Source organism: Entelurus aequoreus, linkage group LG12 (assembly GCF_033978785.1).
Source record: "Entelurus aequoreus isolate RoL-2023_Sb linkage group LG12, RoL_Eaeq_v1.1, whole genome shotgun sequence".
Classification (NCBI taxonomy): domain Eukaryota; kingdom Metazoa; phylum Chordata; class Actinopteri; order Syngnathiformes; family Syngnathidae; genus Entelurus; species Entelurus aequoreus.
Window position 1 is genome coordinate 28,701,227 of NC_084742.1, and position 20,725 is coordinate 28,721,951.

General features: G+C 41.8%; 2 protein-coding genes across 14 annotated transcripts in view; one reads left to right on the plus strand and one right to left on the minus strand.

The window, feature by feature from the left end:
- Window positions 1-5,113: 5,113 nt before the first annotated feature.
- LOC133661880 (high mobility group protein B2-like) lies at window positions 5,114-9,213 on the minus strand. 2 transcript variants are annotated; one of them, XM_062065421.1, is made up of 5 exons: window positions 9,052-9,213; window positions 6,375-6,533; window positions 6,138-6,289; window positions 5,881-6,055; window positions 5,114-5,817 (listed from the first exon to the last, which is right to left on the minus strand). In XM_062065421.1, the coding sequence occupies exons 2-5, from the start codon at window positions 6,522-6,524 to the stop codon at window positions 5,692-5,694; spliced, it is 603 nt and encodes a 200-aa protein (XP_061921405.1). In that variant the 5' UTR covers window positions 6,525-6,533; window positions 9,052-9,213; the 3' UTR covers window positions 5,114-5,691. The 2 variants fall into 2 exon arrangements, with proteins under 2 accessions (XP_061921405.1, XP_061921406.1); XM_062065422.1 differs by having other exon boundaries at window positions 6,375-6,536; window positions 9,052-9,208.
- A 6,009-nt stretch (window positions 9,214-15,222) lies between these two features.
- ctc1 (CTS telomere maintenance complex component 1) overlaps window positions 15,223-20,725 on the plus strand; it is a 12,209-nt gene continuing 6,706 nt past the window's right edge. For 6 of the 12 annotated variants that reach the window (XM_062065423.1, XM_062065424.1, XM_062065428.1 and 3 more), the window contains exons 1-14: window positions 15,223-15,623; window positions 15,783-15,870; window positions 15,942-16,032; window positions 16,100-16,322; window positions 18,131-18,369; window positions 18,443-18,572; window positions 18,647-18,922; window positions 18,999-19,121; window positions 19,279-19,508; window positions 19,575-19,716; window positions 19,821-20,029; window positions 20,090-20,256; window positions 20,340-20,454; window positions 20,536-20,725. The exon at window positions 20,536-20,725 is cut by the window's right edge and continues 213 nt beyond it. In XM_062065423.1, coding sequence (XP_061921407.1) covers window positions 15,573-15,623; window positions 15,783-15,870; window positions 15,942-16,032; window positions 16,100-16,322; window positions 18,131-18,369; window positions 18,443-18,572; window positions 18,647-18,922; window positions 18,999-19,121; window positions 19,279-19,508; window positions 19,575-19,716; window positions 19,821-20,029; window positions 20,090-20,256; window positions 20,340-20,454; window positions 20,536-20,725 — 2,274 coding nt within the window. In that variant the 5' untranslated portion in view covers window positions 15,223-15,572. The remainder of the gene's footprint in view (window positions 15,624-15,782; window positions 15,871-15,941; window positions 16,033-16,099; window positions 16,323-18,130; window positions 18,370-18,442; window positions 18,573-18,646; window positions 18,923-18,998; window positions 19,122-19,278; window positions 19,509-19,574; window positions 19,717-19,820; window positions 20,030-20,089; window positions 20,257-20,339; window positions 20,455-20,535) is intronic. The other 6 variants (XM_062065426.1, XM_062065427.1, XM_062065432.1 and 3 more) reach the window with 2 other exon arrangements.

Below are 20,725 nucleotides of genomic sequence, written 5' to 3' on the forward strand. Positions count from 1 at the left end.
ATATTAAAGAATATGAACAAAGGAATACAATTATTCCATTGTATTGAATACATGTTTCAACAAACTAAAGTCAATAGTTCAAAATGAGGAAAGAAAAGCCAAAACTATGATTGACTCTCATTCAAAGTTCTCCTGTGTCCGAGGACTTACTCTTTGTAAACAATATGTACACATATCATCATCAATGTAAGAATATCAACAACATAACTAAAACATAGATATTTGTAAAAAAAAAAAAAAAAAACTTAGAAGTGAAGCAAAAAAATATCTATCTCATAGCGATAGTATCAATACTGTTACTACCTTTGGTATCGATCTGATCCTTACTTTGAATGATCCGCCCACCCTCTGCTAACCAATCAGGGAAAACCTAAGTAGCAATTTAGTGTTAATTCGTTTTCTCTTTAAACGTTTTGTTTATTGATGTTAGAACAAATTGAATCAAACAAAGCAACAAACAACTTCCTCTTGACGGTTTCAACTTGTGAACTTTGACCTTTTCTTTTCATACTTCCTCAAGGAAAAGTTCACCCAATCAGCTGCTCGTTAGCATGGTTGCTAACTGTCATTAGCAAGCTAACTAAATGTGACAAAATATTTGATGTTAGTTAAAGGCTCGTTTGTGCTCAGGTCAGATGTCAGGTCGGGATGTGCACCTAATCAGTGATGCTTCGTTGCCATGGTGATGATAAAAAGCTGTGATTGTAAGGTTTTAGCAGGAATGACAGCTTCATATATTTGACGCCGATGTAATCACTGTGTATTGATTTGTGGTAAGTTAACTTTTTTTTCAGATATTTAAACGCACACTATGATGAGTGAATCACTGAAGAAACTTTGATCTACGCTGCAATCTTGGATTCAATAGGGAAAGACTTATTCGCTGTCATATTGCCATTGTTGTTCAAATAAGATCGCATGGCTGTGTGATGTTTGCACTAATAAAGTGACTTTTCTTCATAAAACTTTGTTATTCTGAGGATGCATTTCACAAAAACAGTAGAATGTTCAAGTATGCACCAAAAAACTTCAGAAAAAAATCAACACAATTATTCAACATTCAAAGCACATAGTATGTACACTATTTTGTTTTTAATGGTAAGAAACAGACTTTTTTTTTTTAATTAACGTGTCAACTTTGTGCTTTTACCTATTTTTTGTTTGATTTTATTTTGACAAAATGCTGCAGGCCAACAAAATCCGAGCTGCGGGGCGCAAACAGGCCCCAGGCCACACTTTGCCATAAGCTTTTCCATCAGGGGTACCCAAACAAACCTTTTTGAACAAAATATTCACGCTAGCTTTGCGTTACAGGTAAAAATGCAAACTGGTGTCATATCTAATAATATATCACAAAAACAATTTTTATTTCAGTTTTAGAATACAGTAAATAAAAGACGACCTGCGCACCAAATCACGACTTCAGGTATACCCTAGTTTACACATTCTTTTATAATTTCCTTACGGATGAATGTTTAATTATCAAACAGTTTGATCTATAAAGCAGTGGTTCCCAACCTTTTTGTAACCGCGGACCGGTCAACGCTTGAAAATTTGTCCCATGGACCGGGGGTGGGGGGGCCTATGGTATTTTTTTTTTTGTCATAAAAAAAACAATCATGCGTGCTTACGGACTGTATCCCTGCAGACTGAATTGATCTAAATTGATATATAATGTAGGAACCAGAAATTAATAACAGAAATAAACAACCCTTTTGTGCGAATGACTGTAAATGGGGGAGGGAGGTTTTTTGGGTTGGCGCACTAATTGTAAGTGTATCTTGTGTTTTTTATGTTGATTTAATTAAAAAAATAGATAGATATATTAATTTTTTGTTTCTTGTGCGGCCCGGTACCAATCGATCCACGGACCGGTACCGGGCCACGGACCGGTACCGGGCCACGGCCCGGTGGTTGGGGACCACTGCTATAGAGGGTGGCAAAGTACAAAGTGGCCGTCATTCAGTGAAAGGGACAAGCGGTAAACTTGAACTGTAAAGTGTGGTGCATGTTCTCCAAATTAATGTTGGCAGTACTTTACACCAGGAGTGACAAACTTGTTTTGATACATGGCCACATTACACGTATGGCTGCCCTTAGAGGGCCGCATGTAACGGTAAATACACTATATTGCCAAAAGTATTTGGTCACCTGCCTTCACTCACACATGAACTTGAAGTGCCATCCTATTCCTAACCCATAGGGTTCAATATGATGTTGGTCCACCTTTTGCATCTATTGCAGCTTCAACTCTTCTGGGAAGGCTGTCCACAAGGTTGCGGAGTGTGTTTATAGGAACTTTCGACCATTCTTCCAAAAGCGCATTGGTGAGGGCACACACTGATGATGGTCGAGAAGGCCTGGCTCTCAGTCTGTTCTAATTCATCCCAAAGGTGTTTTATTGGGTTCAGGTCAGGACTCTGTGCATGCTAGTCAAGTTCATCCACATCAGACTCTGTCATCCATGTCTTTATGGACCTTGCTTTATGCACTGGTGCACAGTCATGTTGGAAGAGGAAGGGGCCCGCTCCAAACTGTTCCCACAAGATTGTTCAAAATGTTTTGGTATCCTGGAGCATTCAAAGTTCCCTTCACTGGAACTAAGGCCAAGCCCAACTCCTGAAAAACAACCCCACATCATAATTCCTACTCCACCAAATTTCACACAATGCAGTCCGGAATGTACCGTTCTCCTGGCAACCTCCATACCCAGACTCGTCCATCAAATTGCCAGATGGAAAAGCGTGATTCATCACTCCAGAGAACGCAGCTCCACTGCTCTAGATAGAGTTCAGTGGTGACGTGCTTTACACCTCTGCATCCGGCTCTTTGGTATTGAACTTGGTGATGTATGGCTTAGATGCAGCTGCTCGGCCATGGAAACCCATTCCATGAAGCTCTCTGCGTACTGTAGGTAGGCTAATTGGAAGGTCACATGAAGTTTGGAGCTCTGTAGCCACTGACTGTGCAGAAAGTGACCTCTTTGTACTATAGTAGTGCAACTCTTCCATTTTCTTATAGTAAAGCCGACAGTTGACTTTGGATTATTTAGGAGCGAGGAAATTTCTCAACTGGATTTGTTGCACATGTGGTATCCTATGACAGTTCCACACTGGAAATCACTGAGCTCCTGAGCACAGCCCATTCTTTCACAAATGTTTGTAGAAACAGTCTCCATGCCTAAGTGCTTGATGTTATACACCTGTGGCCGGGCCAAGTGATTACGACACCTGATTCTCATCATTTGGCTGGGTGGCCAAATACTTTTGGCAATATATAGTATATATGATTATAAACACTTGTCTTATGGTATTATCACACAATTGCCTATAGATTTGATTATTATATGTTATACTAAAAAAAACTACTAAATAACTTGTTTTGAAATGATAAGTCAATCTGAAAAGCATATATTAAGTAATTTATTTTGGAGTATCTTATCGAATGATCAGACATGTTCAATTAGAAGTAAGTTTTTGTCTGTCAAAATTTAAAGAATACATTTTGCAAGAAAGATGAAGTGCTTTATTGATTCTAATTTTTGTCAGGCTCTCACAGGCCATAAAAAACTGTGCGGCAGGCCAAAAGGGCCTTGAGTCTCACATAGGGCTGCAACAACTAATCGATAATAAAAATAGTTGGCGATTAATTTAGTCATCGATTCGTTGGGGCAATTCTTCTTTTTTTTTTCTAAATTTTTTTTATAAACCTTTATTTATAAACTGCAACATGTACAAACAGCTGAAAAACAATAATCAAAATAAGTATGGTGCCAGTATGCTGTTTTTTTATCCAATAAAATACTGGAAAGGATAGAAATGTAGTTTGTCTCTTTTAATAATAATAATAATAATAATAATAACTGGGATTTATATAGCGCTTTTCTAAGTACCCAAATTCGCTTTACATGTTAAAAACCCATCATTCATTCACACCTAGTGGTGGTAAGCTACTTTCGTAGCCACAGCTGCCCTGGGGTAGACTGACGGAAGCGTGGCTGCCAATTTGCGCCTACGGCCCCTCCGACCACCACCTATCATTCATTCAACATTCATTCACCGGTGTGAGCGGCACCGGGGGCAAGGGTGAAGTGTCCTGCCCAAGGACACAACGGCATGGTAAGAGGCGGGGAGCGAACCTGCAACCCTCAGGTTTCTGACACGGGCGCTCTACCCACTACGCCATGACGCTCTTTTATTCGATTATTAATCGAAGTAATAATCGACAGATTAATTGATTATCAAATTAATCGTTAGTTGCAGCCCTAGTCTCACACCTGTACTTTAGACTGTTTTTCAGTCTACCGCTTGTCCCGTTCGGGGTTGCGGGCGGTGCTGGAGCCTATCTCAGCTGCATTTGATATATCCACATTTAATCACATTAAGGGATGATGCTTTTTTTTATCCTTGTGCATGTTTCAAATTGTTTTGTCTAGATATTAACTGTGTACAGGAATTACAATTAGGCCTATTGAAGCAATTTTCACGATCACATTCCTAAACTACAGTAAGACCATACACAATGTGTTTTATATGTACTGTTATGAACTACATGGTTTAAGTAGAATTGGACATTTAGAGCTTTAATTGATGTTCATGGATCTCAGCTCAAAAGCACAAGTGTACTGACCTCTCTTAATTTCTCCCAGCATGCAAGGCTGTGGGGGTGGTCTGTTGTACTGCTCTTAAGTAACCCCACCCATTGTCCTGTAAACACACTGCCCCTTCCGTTCGCCACCAAATAAGTTGGTTTTAATTTAGACACTCGACCAAGAATTTAAAAAAATATTTTAAATACATTTAAATTTCTGTTTTGTTTACTCTTCAGCATTGATGCGGTGGTAACTTGACATCTTTGTACAATCAAGGACTTGTGCAGTGCTGGCATGCTAGCAAGCAGAGCTAGGCTAGCTGTAGCAAACTAAGAGAAATACAATTAATGAAATTGACTGTAATTTGACAATAATTTTAAGTTGGCGAGAAACTCAAATATATTTTGGATGTAGTCACCCATAGTTCGCATGGCAGCACCCAGTCATTGACAAGCTTAGCGTAAGATGAAGACATGCTATCCACGATTCTCATGCCGGGTCAAAGAAAAACTGATGTGTGTGTACGTTTTCCTCATTTGTTTTATTATAAAAGTCGTTTCTACGTTGACTGTGAACAAAAAAATAAAAATAAAAACATGACAATGAAGAGTCCACGGTCTCCATGGTAACACACGTAAGCATGGCTGGGGAGGGGCTGGTGGGCGTAACCATGGTAACAGAGGATGTCATCCTCCTCCGACACTTGTAACATCCAATGACCTCATCTCACACACACAATCAGTCATTTATCCACAGTGTGTGTTTGTTTACGTCACATGGTCAAGCTGATCTGTGACCTTTGACCTCTACGCACGACACAGGAAGCAAGAAGCTTAAGTAAAAAATTAAAAACACAAACGAGGACAATTAGGACGACAGTGTCAGTCCATTGAGGGGGACAACACAAGTGCCTCTGATTGTGTGTATGTTTATCTGTAACCACGCCTCCTGTGAAGCTCCGCCCCTGCCACTTTATAAGCCAATCAGCAGCTTGAAGACGTATTTTCTCTTTAAAAAAAAGTTGTGTGAAAGATCTGAAATTTGACCTCACTCCCCACACACACGCACACACACACACACACACACACACATCTGTGTCCCTACTCGTCATCGTCATCCTCTTCGTCGTCGTCCTCACCTTCATCCTCCTCTTCTTCCTCGCCACCCTGAGCGGATGAACCAGGGTTCCTGGCATACGAGCCGCCACCCCGATACGCCACCATATCCTGGGAGACAGGAAGTTGACACGTAACACTTGTCTGTTCAGTGCATGTGTGTGTGTGTCTTACCCGGTCGTATTTCTCACGGAGTTTTTGCGCCTTCTCTTCGTATGGTGTCTTGTCAGACTGCGTTAGCTTACTCCACATCTCTCCCAGTTTTTTGGCGCAGTCTCCTATGGACAGACCCGGGTACTGCTGCTTGATGCTGGGACGGTACTCGCCGCAGAAGACGAAGAACGCAGACCTACATAAGCCAGAGACAGACAGGTCCAGACTCTGAGGGCTGAGGCACCGACTTCAGTTTTGTGGTGCACAAGTGGACTTACGGTGGCCGTTTGGGTGCGTTGGGGTCTTTCCTCTTGCGACCTCTCTTTCCGAAGCCTTTGGGCGGGACATAGTCACTCATCTCCCGGTTGTAGCGCACCTTGTCGGCCTTGGCCATGTCTTCGAAACACTTCTTGTCACTGGGAGACAGACCCTGCCAAAAAAGGATCATAGGTCACAAGAAAAGGGTTGCAACCATGTTTCCCTCTCCTGCAAACACCTTTGACGCTTCAACGCACCTTCCATCGCTCTGAACACTTCTTGGAGAACTCTGCAAAGTTGACCGACTGCTCTGGGTTCTTCTTGCGGTGCTCCTCTCGACACGTCTGTACGAAGAAGGCATATGCCGACGTCTTCCCCTTGGGCTTGTTCACATCTTTTCGCATCATAGTGGCGACCTGCTGGGACGACAACATACTCTAAGGGTTGCGTTCACACTTGTATTACTGTCAGTCTCGGTTAACAATATGCATAAAGTCACGCCTCAATCAGAAGTCCAAAACAACAGAACATCTTCCAGGTCAAATACACTTGCAGAAGTTTTGTTTCTTGGTCAGACTTTTTACCAGGTAAATGCAACAATGAGGGAATAAATATGAAGAAAGACGTCACATTTACCGTAATTTCCGGACTATAAGCCGCTACTTTTTCCCCTCGTTCTGGTCCCTGCGGCTTATACAAGGGTGCGGCTTATTTACGGCCTGTTCTTCTCCGACACCGACGAAGAGGATTTCGGTGGTTTTAGTACGCAGGAGGAAGACGATGACACAATGATTGACTTTTCATATACCGGTAGGCTGGTTATTTTGATAACGTACAGGCGAGTACTTTGTATTACTTTGCACCGTTGTATTATTTGTACTCTGCACGAATGCTGTTCGCCATGTCAAAGATGTGAAAGTTTGATTGAATGATTGAAAGATTTATTGTTAATAAATGGGACGCTTTGCATTCCCAAACAGTCATCTCTGTCCCGACAATCCCCTCCGTGGTAGCAGGAACCCCTATATACTACGGTAATTACACATCAAAACCCTGCGCCTTATAGTCGGGTGCGGCTTATATATGGAGCAATCTGTATTTTCCCCTAAATTTAGCTGGTGCGGCTTATAGTCAGGTGCGGCTTATAGTCCGGAAATTACGGTATCATACAGCATTTCTAACAGCAGCAGCAAACTTTAATGAGCAACATCACCTCTTTGTTGAAAAGAACCAGGTAAAGTAGTCCCTCGTTTATCTGTTAATTGGTTCAGGCCGTGATTTATTATTTTTTGCGACATATAAATCATAATTAGATTCGTAATGAGTTTTATTGGCCAAGTATGTTTAACACAAGGAATTTGACTTGGTACTGTGCTCTTAGGCAAATCAATTATTTTTGTAGCTAAAGCCAAAAACACCTGCTTATGACCTTCTAAATACATTTCTGGACATTATGAGAGCCCTAAAGACATGAAATAACAACCTTTAGTCACCTGTAAACTATTTTAATCCAATACAGTAATGCTGTCTGAAGCTGCCCTCAGTGGCCATGATACTAACCAGCATGCTGTGATTGGCTTGGTCTCCTCTCGTGGCCAATACTAATGTAGTATTGATACTTTAGATTCATTTAACCATTTTTATGCTTGTAAATGCTTAAGGACAAAAATTTTTAAAAAACATTTTTTGAAATCCCCAAAAATCTGCGATGTGGCGAAGTCGCAATATTTAAAGCGCGGTGTCCAGAAGGATGACTGTTTATGTAAACTGCTGTATTTAGTTTGGCTGACATTTTACTTTTACTTTTGGATGATTTTTACTAAAGTTTCCGTCGGGTGGTGGTGATATGCATCTCCTGCTTTTGATGCTTTGGTGCAGTCAGCGTTTACACTTGCCTCACTTGGGATGCAAGTTGCTGGCAGGCGGATGTTCACACTCCACCACCCAAACATAGAAGAACAGCCAGATTAGAGTTCCTTATAAACATACTAATGTCAGTTTTAATTCTAATGAATGTACGTGAGAAGAGGTTGAAAAGTGAAAAATAAAACATTTTAAAATATGTAATGCGTAATACAATAGTAAAAAGTGCAAAATATGTTAAAGTAATATCTCACTTATAAATTATTTGTTTTTTGCAGATAAAGAACAAAGTTGAACCTGCACGTGACATTATTATCTATAATAAAATAGGGAGGTCAGGTTATCACTCCGCTGAGGGCCAAAAGATGGCCCGTCCAGCATTGAGGCACGTAACAAAGGACCGAAAGGTTCAATTTTCTCTCAAGAGGCATAACGGGGCGGCATGCACCCTCACGACGCAGGCCTTGCCGCGGGAGATGGAGTGATGCGGCCGGCCAGCCGCTATCCGACACTGAGAAGTCGCGTCTCCGACGGGGCCGACTATTGGGTTAGCAGAATGTGGCTAGCTGCAGCCAGAACAATGAGCCACCATTTGCTTCCCGCCCTCTGCAGCGCGAGCCTCCCATCCCCCTCTGCGACGTCACAACAGAGGTTTGGAGCACAAAGGCGCAGGAAAACACAACATTAGCCACCGCGCCAGTTTGTCTTTTCATATCCCGGCGGCAAAGTAGCGCGTTCGCAATGGAAACGTGGCCCGCGGTATTAAAAGCTGCGCATTTTCAAGGACGGGATGCGGCTATGCTCCGGAGATTGAAGAGTTGTTACGGGCGGCGCAGGCTATTTGCTGGCAGTCAGTCTTCAAAATGGGCGTTTCTTGGTCGCCACAATACGACTTCAAGAGTCATCAGCGGGAGCTGACGTGAAATGACAACAGCAAAGGGACATTAAGACTAACGCGGTGTATTTTGTCTTCTTTTTGGCCGCTCCAACCATGAGTTGGAGGGTCAGGAGAGGAGCGATGTGCCCAGCGTTCTAACCCGCGTCCCATACAATATAGCCAGCTGTACTCACTCGTCAGGGGGGCCGGCGACAGGCGGAAAGAACACTTGGGAGCGGGCTTCGGCTTTTTAAACACTCGCTGTTTATTGTTGATGTCTGGTGGCTGTAGCGGAGACTGGACCGTCGGTTCACTTTCAAACTGGGTCGAGCTGAAGACCAGTACCGCCCCCAGACGACGCCCCCTTTGTTATTCCAACTCAAAAGACAGAAACGGGGCAGTCTCACTAGGTGGGGCTTAAGCAAATAATCATTTTTAATTGGCTGACAACATTGCCACTCGTCGACACTGGGCGGAAATTATTGTTTCGACGAGGCGGGTCCAATTGATATCGTAATGTGATTGGTAAGATTGGCTGTCCATCAACTTATTGGACCACACAATAAAGAGTAGAGGAGGGGCTAACCACATTAGGCTAATAACGTCGTAGTCACATTACATTGATGTCTAAAATGGCGTCGATAGAAATATTTGTTTATGGAGATTTATAGCTTGACCGAATTTCTTAAACACAGACCAGGCATTTTCATGCATGCTCCATGTGAAAAATATGAAAATATACCACCACAATTCATAGGTGTGTGAATTGTATATTTAAAACAATCTTTTGTTTTAGCTCCACTTTTCTTATTTTCGTGAATCAAAATATTTTTTGTGTGTCTTTCTTTACCGTGGACATATATTATAAATCGATGTGGCAAGATTTATTATAATATTTGGCAATTTATCTTCACTTGAGTAGTTACTGGAGAGATACGAGTATATGCTATTTGTTTAATTTTTGTCTGTTTCTTTGGGGGAGGGGTGGGGGGCAATATGAACAGCAGAGTGAAAATATGTTCCCCTTGTGGGATTATGACTATTGCAATAACTATTATTAACTACATAATAATAATATTATGCCAGACAATATGGCATAATGTGTGTCAAGTCGTAGAACATTTGAAAATGTAGGGACATCAAAATCAACATTTCGTACATTAAAAGACGATTAAACCAATTCAATATCTGAACAAAACTGTCACAGCTGCTTTCCATTGTACTGTAGGTGACACAGGAAATTAGTGTAATAACTAAAATATAAAAATAATAATTTTACAATTTGCCGAGGGCCAATACGAAATTAGCTGTGGGCTGTATATGACCCCTGGGCCAAACTTTGGACACCTCCGTCCTAATATGAAATTCTCCAGGTGTCACTCAGTCCATAAAAGGCAGGTGGATCGATTCAGATATTGATAGCATCAATACCAGGGGTGGTATCAGTATCCAGGTTAGTGTGACGAGATTGCTATTCTCCAATGTTTATTTTAACAAATATCTGTGTTTTTGTTGTGTTTTTGATATTGTTACATTGTTGATATTGTTACATTTACATGCTGTTCACAAACAAAGTGAACACATTGTTAGACACAACAATAAAAATTGTTTGTGATTTGTTTTGTTGATATTATTACATTGTCTTGTATTGTTGTGCTTATGTATTGTCACGTATATGTTTGTTGAACAATTGTTTTTATTTTCTCTTAAATCTTTGTCTTTTGTTTTATTCTGTTTGAAATTATAGTCACCACACTAAAGGCAACATCACAAAATTATTCAAAGATCTTGAACATTTGTGAAAATGAAGTCATATGTTATTAAAAAAGTATCGGTATTGGCAATAATGGTATGCAGGTATATCGCCCACCCCTAATAGCTGGATTGCATACTATATATTTTTTGATGGTCAACCAGCTTGAGCTAAATATTAAAACAAGTGAGTGATTGTAGAGTATGAGCAAAAAATGCCATATTGCTGTTCTGTTCTTGGGTGTTCCAGTCGACCAAATAGAGAGATGGGAAATAGCTTTCGTAGAGCCCTGAAAGAAGTGGTTCATAAAGGTAATAGTCAGGGGAAAACAAATGTGCGTTGAAGGGAATGGCTCTTAAAAATATCACATTCATCATTCTGTGGAATACAATCAGACCGCGCCCGTTTCTGCAGCGATCACTTTGTAAAATGTTAGTTTGAACATTTGATTTATTTGAGAAACTTTATGTGATGTAATCTACATTATATTCTCTACTGTGTAGTTAATGTTTGAGAGCAGAACTACACGTAAAGAAAGGGCAAGAGTTCACATTAGTTTGTTAGTGTTAATTTGTGGTTGCTATGCCTAAATATAACTTTGAAGACCCAATTGTACAAATAAACTACGTCACGTTAAGTTCCAGTTATAAATATTGTAATTGTTGGTCCAGTTCATCGTATTTTCTTTGTCCATTTTTGTAACATAATCTAAAAGCTTAGTTGTTGTTATTGTGCAGGAAAGCCAAGTGTTTTATTCAACATGGATGACCAAATTATATTGTCTTTGGAGATATTTGTTAGCATAAAAAAATATCCTGAGTAGTATTAATAACCTAGATGTGTAAATCTCTCATAGGCTCAACAGCATACTGAATCTTGATATCGCTTGCAAACATTGCTAAACAACAGGGACATCTATAGCTAAATAATGAGACACAATATGAACTTCACACCACAAAAACAACTGCAGACATGAATTTTAGATGAGACTAATATTTGTAGCAGGAAATCAACTGCAAACAAACTTATCATTTTTCTCATTAGGGTCACGATCGCAGCAGCATGGCACTTGTCGTGTCAATCAAATACGGTACTTAGCCATGCACAAGTAAGTCGAACATTCTCTTTCACGTAATAATGTAGCAGGGGTGGTAGCTGATTCCCTGGCCTGTCCTGGGACCGGTGGTCCCTACCAGTAGGGGCGATAATGAGACTGGTCACAACAAGTGGCACATCTGTTGTTCCGATTGACTTTATTGGGCTTTACTATTTCCTTTCTTTCCTAAAAGTTTTGGCAGCTCTATTAGCTGGTAAATGTCAAAGATTATATTATTTTGACTCTACTGCACAGGGACCACTGGTCTCTGCCAGACAGCAACTCGATCCGACCTGCAATTCAATAATGTTAACCCATATTCACAATAATTATGAAGTGGTGTGATCCATCCATCCATTTTCTACCGCTTGTCCTGTGATCTCATATATATCAAGCTAACGGAGCTGCCAAAATGTCCAGAAAAAAGGAAATAGTAAGCCCATTCAAAGTCATTAGGGACCTTTACCATGAATTGATTAACGTGGGCCCCAACTTAAACAAGTTGAAAAACGTATTCGGGTGTTACCATTTAGTGGTCAATTGTACGAAATATGTACTGTACTGTGCAATCTACTAATAAAAGTTTCAATCAATCAAAAAACCACAGCTGTGTCACTGATCACGACCAATCTAATTAGCGCCCCTATAGTGATAGTAAGAAAGGAATATTAGCAAAATATCTGAGCGGTTTTAGAAAAGGGAGACACACAATGGACTTTGTGGTTAGATGAGAGACTGAAATAAAAAAAGGCCCAAAATAATAAAGAGTCAATGATAACAGTATTTTTGGACATAGAAAAGGCGTACAATATGTTGTGGAGGGAAGGGGTGCTTATGAAATTATACAAGATGGGGAGGGGGTGGGGGGTGTATTAATTGGATAAAGGATATTTTATTAAAAAGGAAAATGCAGGTACGATTTAGTTAGGATCTGTCTAGACAATATGAGGTGAGAAATTGGACACCACAAGGTAGTGTTAATCCAAGTCCAGTGTTGTTTGATATTATGTTATGTTATGAAAATGCAAAGAGCGATTAATGAGGTGGTGGAATGGGGCTGTGATTGGGGATTCAGATTTCAGTGGAGAAAACAAAGGCCATGGGTTTGTTTTTTTTAACCAGAAAGAGAGTCATAAAAGGTAAGAATGTATGGGAAAGAGATAGAAAAGGTAGAACAAGTTAAAATTGTAGATTTTGTATTTGATGCAAGACTAACAGGAAGGGACATTTACAAAGTCAGGTAGCAGGCGAGCTGTGTAAGAGTGTAGTGGCCTTGATTAGGTCAACGTTTGACTATGGACAGTGGCGGAAAAAGTCAAATATTATTTTCAACATAACATGCACATACCTGCAACAGCAGGGCTTACACGTTTCAGTACCATGGAGAGTGACGATGTCATTTCAACGTCCATCAAATAGACATGATGTAGCAGCTATAACAAACCAAGAAGACAACAAAACATTAGGCTATGTGGCCCCTAACAATAAAACAACACTAATTCAAAGCAGTTAGGCACCCCGGACAGCGACCACATTGTTTTGTTATGATGTATTTCAACTAATAAGAGCGCAGTATAGGCTAGTAGCTTAGAGTTTAGTAAAACTGGCACAGCGGCCCACATGGTCACGTATATACAAACACAATTTCAGGATGAAGTAGTACAGGCCTACTCACTGTTATTTGAAGGGCATACGACGAGCCCTGCGCTCCGCGAACTTGTCCATGATGCTCTGTATGTCCGTTTTCATTCAACATGGCAAGTCCACTCAGTCTCTTCTGTCCCATTGTGCTCCTCAAGTTATTTTAAATTAGTTCTAACTTGCAGAATGAGCGCTCAGGGGTTGCGTTGAGTCAAAAATAAAATGAGGGCGGTGCATTTTAGCCAAATTCACAACAGATTTTTCCTTTGGTATCCTCATCCGTGAAAGAGGTTCTGAAACAAAGCAGCTGGCCAGGTAAACTTGGGCCGATGTCCCGACTGTAATGCTCACTAAGCCGCCATGCAGCTTGGTGTAGCTCCTCATCCCCTACTTGCATCAGTGTGTTGGGGTGAATTGCCTCGAACATATGCACAGTTCCATTAAAGCTGATGAATCTTTGGGGCAGTTACTGGATGATAATGTCAAGACAAGCATTAAAAACGTTCACCCAAAAGTTGGTCTCTGCATCAGAATCAGAATCAGAATCAGAAATACTTTAATAATCCCCCAGGGGAAATTAAGATTTTCAGCACAATCCCATTCAAGAGCAGACAAAAATTACAGGGAGACAGAACAGGATCGCTGACGGGTCTGTGAGGTGAGGTGACTGTCCTCAGAAAGTTCATTCAAGTGACGCTTAACTTTTCTGCCGTAGTTTAAGGCCTTAATTTTCAAAAGAAAAATCAATTTAATGACTTTTAATACTTTTTAATGCCCCGCGGAAACCCTGTTATAGTGTAGTACAGTATCATAACTGTTAGAATTTAATTGTTACTTGGAAATGCGGCTCCTTGATGCTGGTCGTATTGGCGCGTTTGGCGCATATGAATCGCTGGCAACCACGATGGGTTCATCTCCATTATTTTGCTTGTCCTTGTTCTCATTTTTCTCTTTGGATGCTGTTACACCAGAAGTAGATTGACACTTGGTAATAGTTAAAAAGACGAAGAAGAATGTAGATAACGTAAGTGAATTCAATGAGCACATTATAAAAAAGTGTGAAAATTACACATTGGTGGATACAAATGGGGAAAAGCAACCAGGAATGGGTGTGACTGGGTTTGAGGTAGCGGTGCCAACAAAAGGAGTCAGGGTGAACAGAACAAATGACACGGTGGAAATGGTCGCAGTGCAGGTGGTATTGAAGTGGGTGGAACTAACTAAGAAGGATTGAGTGTTGATTTGCATTGATTCAGCTTCCGTGCTTTGTTAACACAAACAGCCGTCAGGATATTTTGTGGAAAGTGTTGCAGAAACGTAAAAAATCAGAAGAGAAAGGTTCAGTTTTTGTGGGTACCAGTGCATTAAGGTGTGAGGGGAAATAAAAAAGCGAGTGAGTTGGCCAAGAGAGCCTCAAGAAAAGAAAATATAGAAATGTATGCAAAGAGGAGCAAGGCAGAGGTTCAAATGTGAAATATGAAGGAAACATGTTGAAAAATGGGAAGAGAGGGGGATAGAGAAGTCAAAGGAAGACATTCATGGGAAATACAGCTGAGTGTAAAACTTGAAAGGGTTGGAAGTGCAATAAGGAGAGAAGAAATTATACCGGGAAGATTAAAGATAGGGCACTGTATGTTAATTAAAACATAAAAAGAATGATAGGCAAACATCAAACAGGACTGTGGAGGGATGTCAGGAGGAGGAGTCTGTAAAACTTGTACTAATTAGGTGTAGTAAATATGAGTGACCGAGAGGCGTGTCGAAGAGGAATCGAACAGATTTAGGTATAAATGAATTAATAATGGATGGAGTGTTAAAAATGAGGGATAGGAAACAGGCGATGGCACTATAAGAGTTTTTGACAAGTACAGGATTATATTATAAGATTTAAGGGGGTTGCTAAGGGTTAGGAAGAGGGGGGTTACAAAATAGAGCAGGTGAGTGGGTAAAGGGCTGCATAGGTATTTTTTATTTATTTTTGTTTCACTTTTTTTTGTGAAATTGGGATTTAGATTGTGAATTACTGTCTGAACCACACTCCGGAGCACGAGGGGGCAGTAAGGCGCCATTAAGATGGAATGCTACCGCCGTAGAACACAAGAAAGAAGATTAAGAAAACGGGTTTGAGCCTCAGCGCGCGCCGTAGCCTAACAGAAAGTGCAGCGTTTCAACTTTACGCCGCGCTTATATTCTCGTTCCAAGAAAAATACAAATGTCTTGTTGATATGGACCCTCTGCAGCCGGTTCGGGACCAGTTTAATCTGCACAGTGATGCGGTCAGTAGAACAAATGGGATCAACTCATAGTTCAGATGTTGTGTATTTTGTAACATACTTACAACATCGTGTTTATCTTGTTTTACACTGTTTAACACAATAATTGTTCACTTTGTCGAATCGGAGCAATTTAATGTTTTGGTCAAATATTGTCTGCAGGAAGTAAAATGGTTGGAAGAACTATTTAATTTAATCAGAGACCAGATTTGTCCTGTGCTCTCTGGCCCCGACACCTCCTGTCAGACAGGTGAGTCTCCACCCCCCCACCCTCTTATAAAAACCTGCTGTCACATGACTGGCATTTCTTCTGATTTGCAGCCAACCAGCGTGCGTCCAATCTGACTGTGTGTGTGCTAAAGAGGATACAAAAGAACATGTCTGCCACACACACATTACCTGTCAGCTACAGGTATGTTGCATCATCGCCCGTGTACTGATGTTATGACACTTCGTTAACCTTTGACCTGTAATGCCAGGCTGGTGTGCGTCTCTGAGCTTCTCTCTCACCAGCGTCTGGCCTGTGTCATTAACTTGTCGTGGAGCACCCATCAGCAGCGAACGTTGGCCAAGGAGGCTGAGCTGTCTCTGCCAGGTCAGCAGGCTTTACCACGAGCCAACCTGCTGCTGATTGGCTGTCTGACGTACAACCAAGACGGCGAGTGGAGGCTGATGGACGCCAGCGGCAGCGTCAGGTGTGAGGTGAGTTAGCATATGGACAACACTTGTTTAACCCTTTGAAGTACAGGGTAATGTTGAGTTTTTGCGGACTTTTAACTTTTTACATATCACCCTAAAAGTGTTTATCTTGCCTTGGTTGGATCCCTATTTTCAGTACAACCTCACGTGTGTGTGTGACTCGACAGTTATTTCAAAATCCTAATAGGGAATATAACGGAGTGTCGAAACCTTTTCAATTGAGGGCCGCGTGCGGAAAAAATCAAAGGATGCAGAAAAGAAAAAAAACAGCCTCAATGTCAACTTTGTGTTGTTTGCATCAACATTTCAATTTGTTCTCATTACTTTACACATGTTGGAATGGGTACTGAATTTGGTATTTTTTACATTTATAGGTACCGACCGAGTTCCATCAGTACTACTGGGTATCGATTCGCATAAAATTAAACATTACCATATTTCGATACCTTTGCTTTCTGTGATGTCACGTCTGCTTGTAGATTATGCACTGGCTCAAACACTTGGCAGGGAAGCAATCATGCAAGCAACACTCTGACCAGACTCGGTCAAACTGCCTCTAGCTAATGTTGCAATTTTTTGGGCCAGCAAAGCAAATATGCCTGATAGAAGACGCTCAAACGTAAACAAGGTGCTAATGCTAACCATTAGCATTAGCAATTTTTACATGGCGATTTTAACACCTCCAAATTAATGAAAACTACAACCAAGATACACGTTACAATCACACTGCTGGTGTATAATAAAACAATACTTACAGAATAAATACTTGGTAGGGAGCAACATAACACTTGACTGGTACCTTCAACTTCATGGCAAAGACTAGTCTTGGCTAAGGCAACACACCGTAGTCCAGGGGTGCCAATTACGTATATCGTGAGCTACCGGTCGGTCTTAGAAGGGTTGTAGGTCGATCACCAGGTATTAAAAAAATAGACATTACTTATCATCAATCTTCTTCACTCTGATTTCTCTTTTGTCACTTGATTGACATACCGAGGGTCTTAAATTCTTAAATAAAATTTAAAACAGTGCAGTTCCCTTTTAAATTTCAAATGTTATGAATGAAATGTTATTATATAATTAACATTTATGAACACCCTCAAAAATACCAAAAATTGGTACTATTGAGTGCCGGCTATCAATTCCCAGGTATCGTAAATTTGCACTGTATCGGTACAAATTTGAAAAGTACCCATCCCTATACACCGAGTTGCTCTTTTATTTCGTTGTTCATGTGTTGTTTTATTTTTAGTAATAGATTGTGTTTTTAGAATCTGCCGTGGGCTGTTAAAGAGTTTGCTCCTTTTTAAAATGTAGAATGCAAACAAAGTGTATAATTCAAAAACCTCATGTACCCTACACAATAAATAAAACACAAAATTAAATGTAGTGTAGTGTACTTATTAAAATAATGATTTACCTTCAAAGCCAGGCAAGTGTTGGCTTACCTCCTCCCTTGTCCCTCTGCAAACAAACGGCCGCTCATGCTTTGATTGATTGATGACCATTTTTTCCCACTGATCGGTAGATGGTGTCGTAGCTCATATACTTTCACTTTCAAAACTGACGAAAAAAGGATTACAAATCAAAAGTAACACAACCACACAATGGTAACATCATGGTGAATATTGTTGATTATAAATCTGGTTTAATTGACCGATTTTCGCCACAATCTTGAAAGGGATGCGTCATCTAATTATGTGCAACACCTGCATAGACCGCAAATACAAGGCTGTGGACTTCAGAGGGTTAATGGTGAATTTAGGTAGGACTGGACATGATGCACTCATGGAAAATGAGTCCCGCTGTAGGTCATGTCTCCATCACCTCTGTGGCTGAATCGTCTCGTCTTCCTGCCCCACTGGCACTACATCCCCCAAAATGCTCCACAGCAAGCGCAGCCAGATGCTCGAGGCTACTTAGAGATGATTGGCTCTCCGGTTCTGTTGAGTCCTGGCCTTGTGCATGGATCGGTGACTGCCCCTGTTGCAGGGGCGAGACCTGGAATCACAGTCAGTGTCACAGAGGCTGCAGCCTTAGTACACAACAGGTATGTCATGTGACCTATGAGACAAGAATGCCATTCTTGTTTTTCGCCGTCTAACCCCCTTCTGTCTCTTAAGGATCCGAGGACAACGTTTGTCCGTCAGCGGCCATGTAGCTTCTGTCTGCCCCTTGTTGGTCATTGCAGGAACTTCCTTCTTCTGCTTCACACTGACAGACAAGACACACACAATACCTGTCTTGGTCAAGGTAAGCACAAACACACACTGGCTGAAGTCATTGTGTTTTGAAACGTGTTGATGAGATTTTGTGTGTGCGTGTAGGACAGCAGCAAGTTGTGGTGGACACAATGTTTGTCCGTCGGGATGGGTGTGTGTGTGACAGCCTTGCGTGTGTGTGTCCTGAAAGCCTGGAGAGGAAACAACATTCTGTGTGTGACTGAACACTCCGAAATACACAAGACACACACTCCAGCAGAGGACACGCCACCGGCCATGTCTCCCCCACTGATGACATCACACCTAGGAGAAGGACAACCTGAGATGTGCCTTGTCCAATCAGCTGTCAGGATCAAACATTCCAGAGTTATCAGTTACCAGGTAAAAAAAGAAAAAGATTTAATGACGATATCACATGTTCATATTTCTTGCCTAAGCCCCGCCCCTTACATAATAGGGCACAGTGACTGAAGTGGTGAGCGAAGGGGCGGGTCTGTACATAATGGACAAGGTGATGGGTCTGTGTCTGGCCTATCAGCCTACGCTGAGGAGGAGGCTCCGAGTGGGAGACAAAGTACAGGTGCAATTTTTTTTTTTTTTTTTTACACCTTTCTTGTCTTGAAAAGCACTAAATTAGTGTGAATAATTATTATTCATTAATATTCAACGTGATATCATCACTCACAGCAGAAACAAGTTGTTGTGCTAATCATCATTTAACCATTTTCCACATTTAGCTCCATCACGTTCACTTCCTCTACCGGCCCTGTCCTGATTTTCCTCCCAGCATGCTTTGCACTTGTCTGCGCTCCACTTTGACGGTGACAAACTTCAGCGGGGTGCTTGGCTCAGTCCCTAATCACAGCTGTCCCGGTGATGGTGTGTTGCCGCGGTTACTGGTGGAGAAGAGCACGGCCGTCTCCCAGTATCTGTGGACCTGCCACCTCAGCTCCCAGCTGAAATGCAGGTAGGGGCTGTACCAAAGTGAGCAGACACAACTGCACTCCCTATAACTCCTGTGTTTGTGTGTCAGTCTGCTTTGCAGCACCACAACCCACTGTGTGTGTTTGCTGTCATGGAAACTGATGGAGATTGTGTTAGGAGAAGGGCAACAACAAAGACGAGACATCTACATCGAGATGCTGGACGAGCCTCACTCATGTCTGCTAATGCAGGTAGATGTCATTTCTCATCTTACTTATGTCTCTGCTTGTCCTAGCATCTTCTCATGTCCCTACGTGTCTTTTTCCGTCCCTGCGGGCGTGTACCTCCACTCCAGTATGCGGCTGACTGGGCGCAGCATCAATATGTCAGCCTATCTGAGCTATGCAAGTCCCTCCAAGAGGACTCTTGGGCTTCATTATCACTCAGCTCTCTGCTGCCATCCGCTGGAGGTGGACTGACACGAGTCGAGATGAACTCGGCCGTGGCCTGGTCCAGCAGGACTTTGACTTCTGACCCAACGGGCGAGCCCGGAGAGACGCTTGGGTAAAGTTTTAACCTCTCTCTGTCATGTGACCGCGTGACAATATAAAGCATGTCCCGCAGACGGCGTCCCCTGCTGCTCGTCGGCGTGTTGGAGCTTCCTTCTCACCCATCACAACACGTGCTTCAGCTGAGAGACGCTACAGGGGTTATCGCCTGCGTCGTCACAGGCAACACCCAGGAGGAGGAGGGGGGAGGTCAAAGGGCTTTTTTAAATACTGCATGGATAGGTCAGTACACAGGCGGGGGGTGGTAGAGGTCACACACTGATGACAACTTATATTCACAACTCTTTACAAATGTGTGTACCCAGGTTGTCTAGTATGTGTCCAGCGGTTCACCATGGTAACAGAGCGATTCCTCCAATCAGATTTTCCCTCCTACCAACACTTAGACCAGGACAAGTTCATCACACATAAACACTGCAGGTACACACGCACACATGCGTGCACACAGTCTTGATTTGTATATTCCCTGATAGTGTGTGTGCATGTATCCGTGTGCAATAGGGTTTACCTCCAGTTTTCTCAGGATTGCATCCACATTTTGAGTCCATCTGCTGCCATGGTAACTCACCTATGTCAGAAAGGGGTGGAGTCAGTAGATAAGAAGAAAAAGGTTCAAATAGCTGCGACAAAGAAGAGAAGAAGATGGGAAGAGGAGCCAGAGGCCTCCCAGTCTTCTTCCTCCATTCCCATG

Bases quoted from the DNA above. Each gene is read 5' to 3' on its own strand.
- LOC133661880 (XM_062065421.1), bottom strand. From the start codon at position 6,524: ATGATGCGAAAAGATGTGAACAAGCCCAAGGGGAAGACGTCGGCATAT. The intron at 6,056-6,137 runs GTAAGTCCACTT...TGGCTTATGTAG, and splicing joins AACGCACCCAAACGGCCACC to GTCTGCGTTCTTCGTCTTCT. The intron at 5,818-5,880 runs GTAAGACACACA...CCTGTCTCCCAG, and splicing joins TCCGTGAGAAATACGACCGG to GATATGGTGGCGTATCGGGG.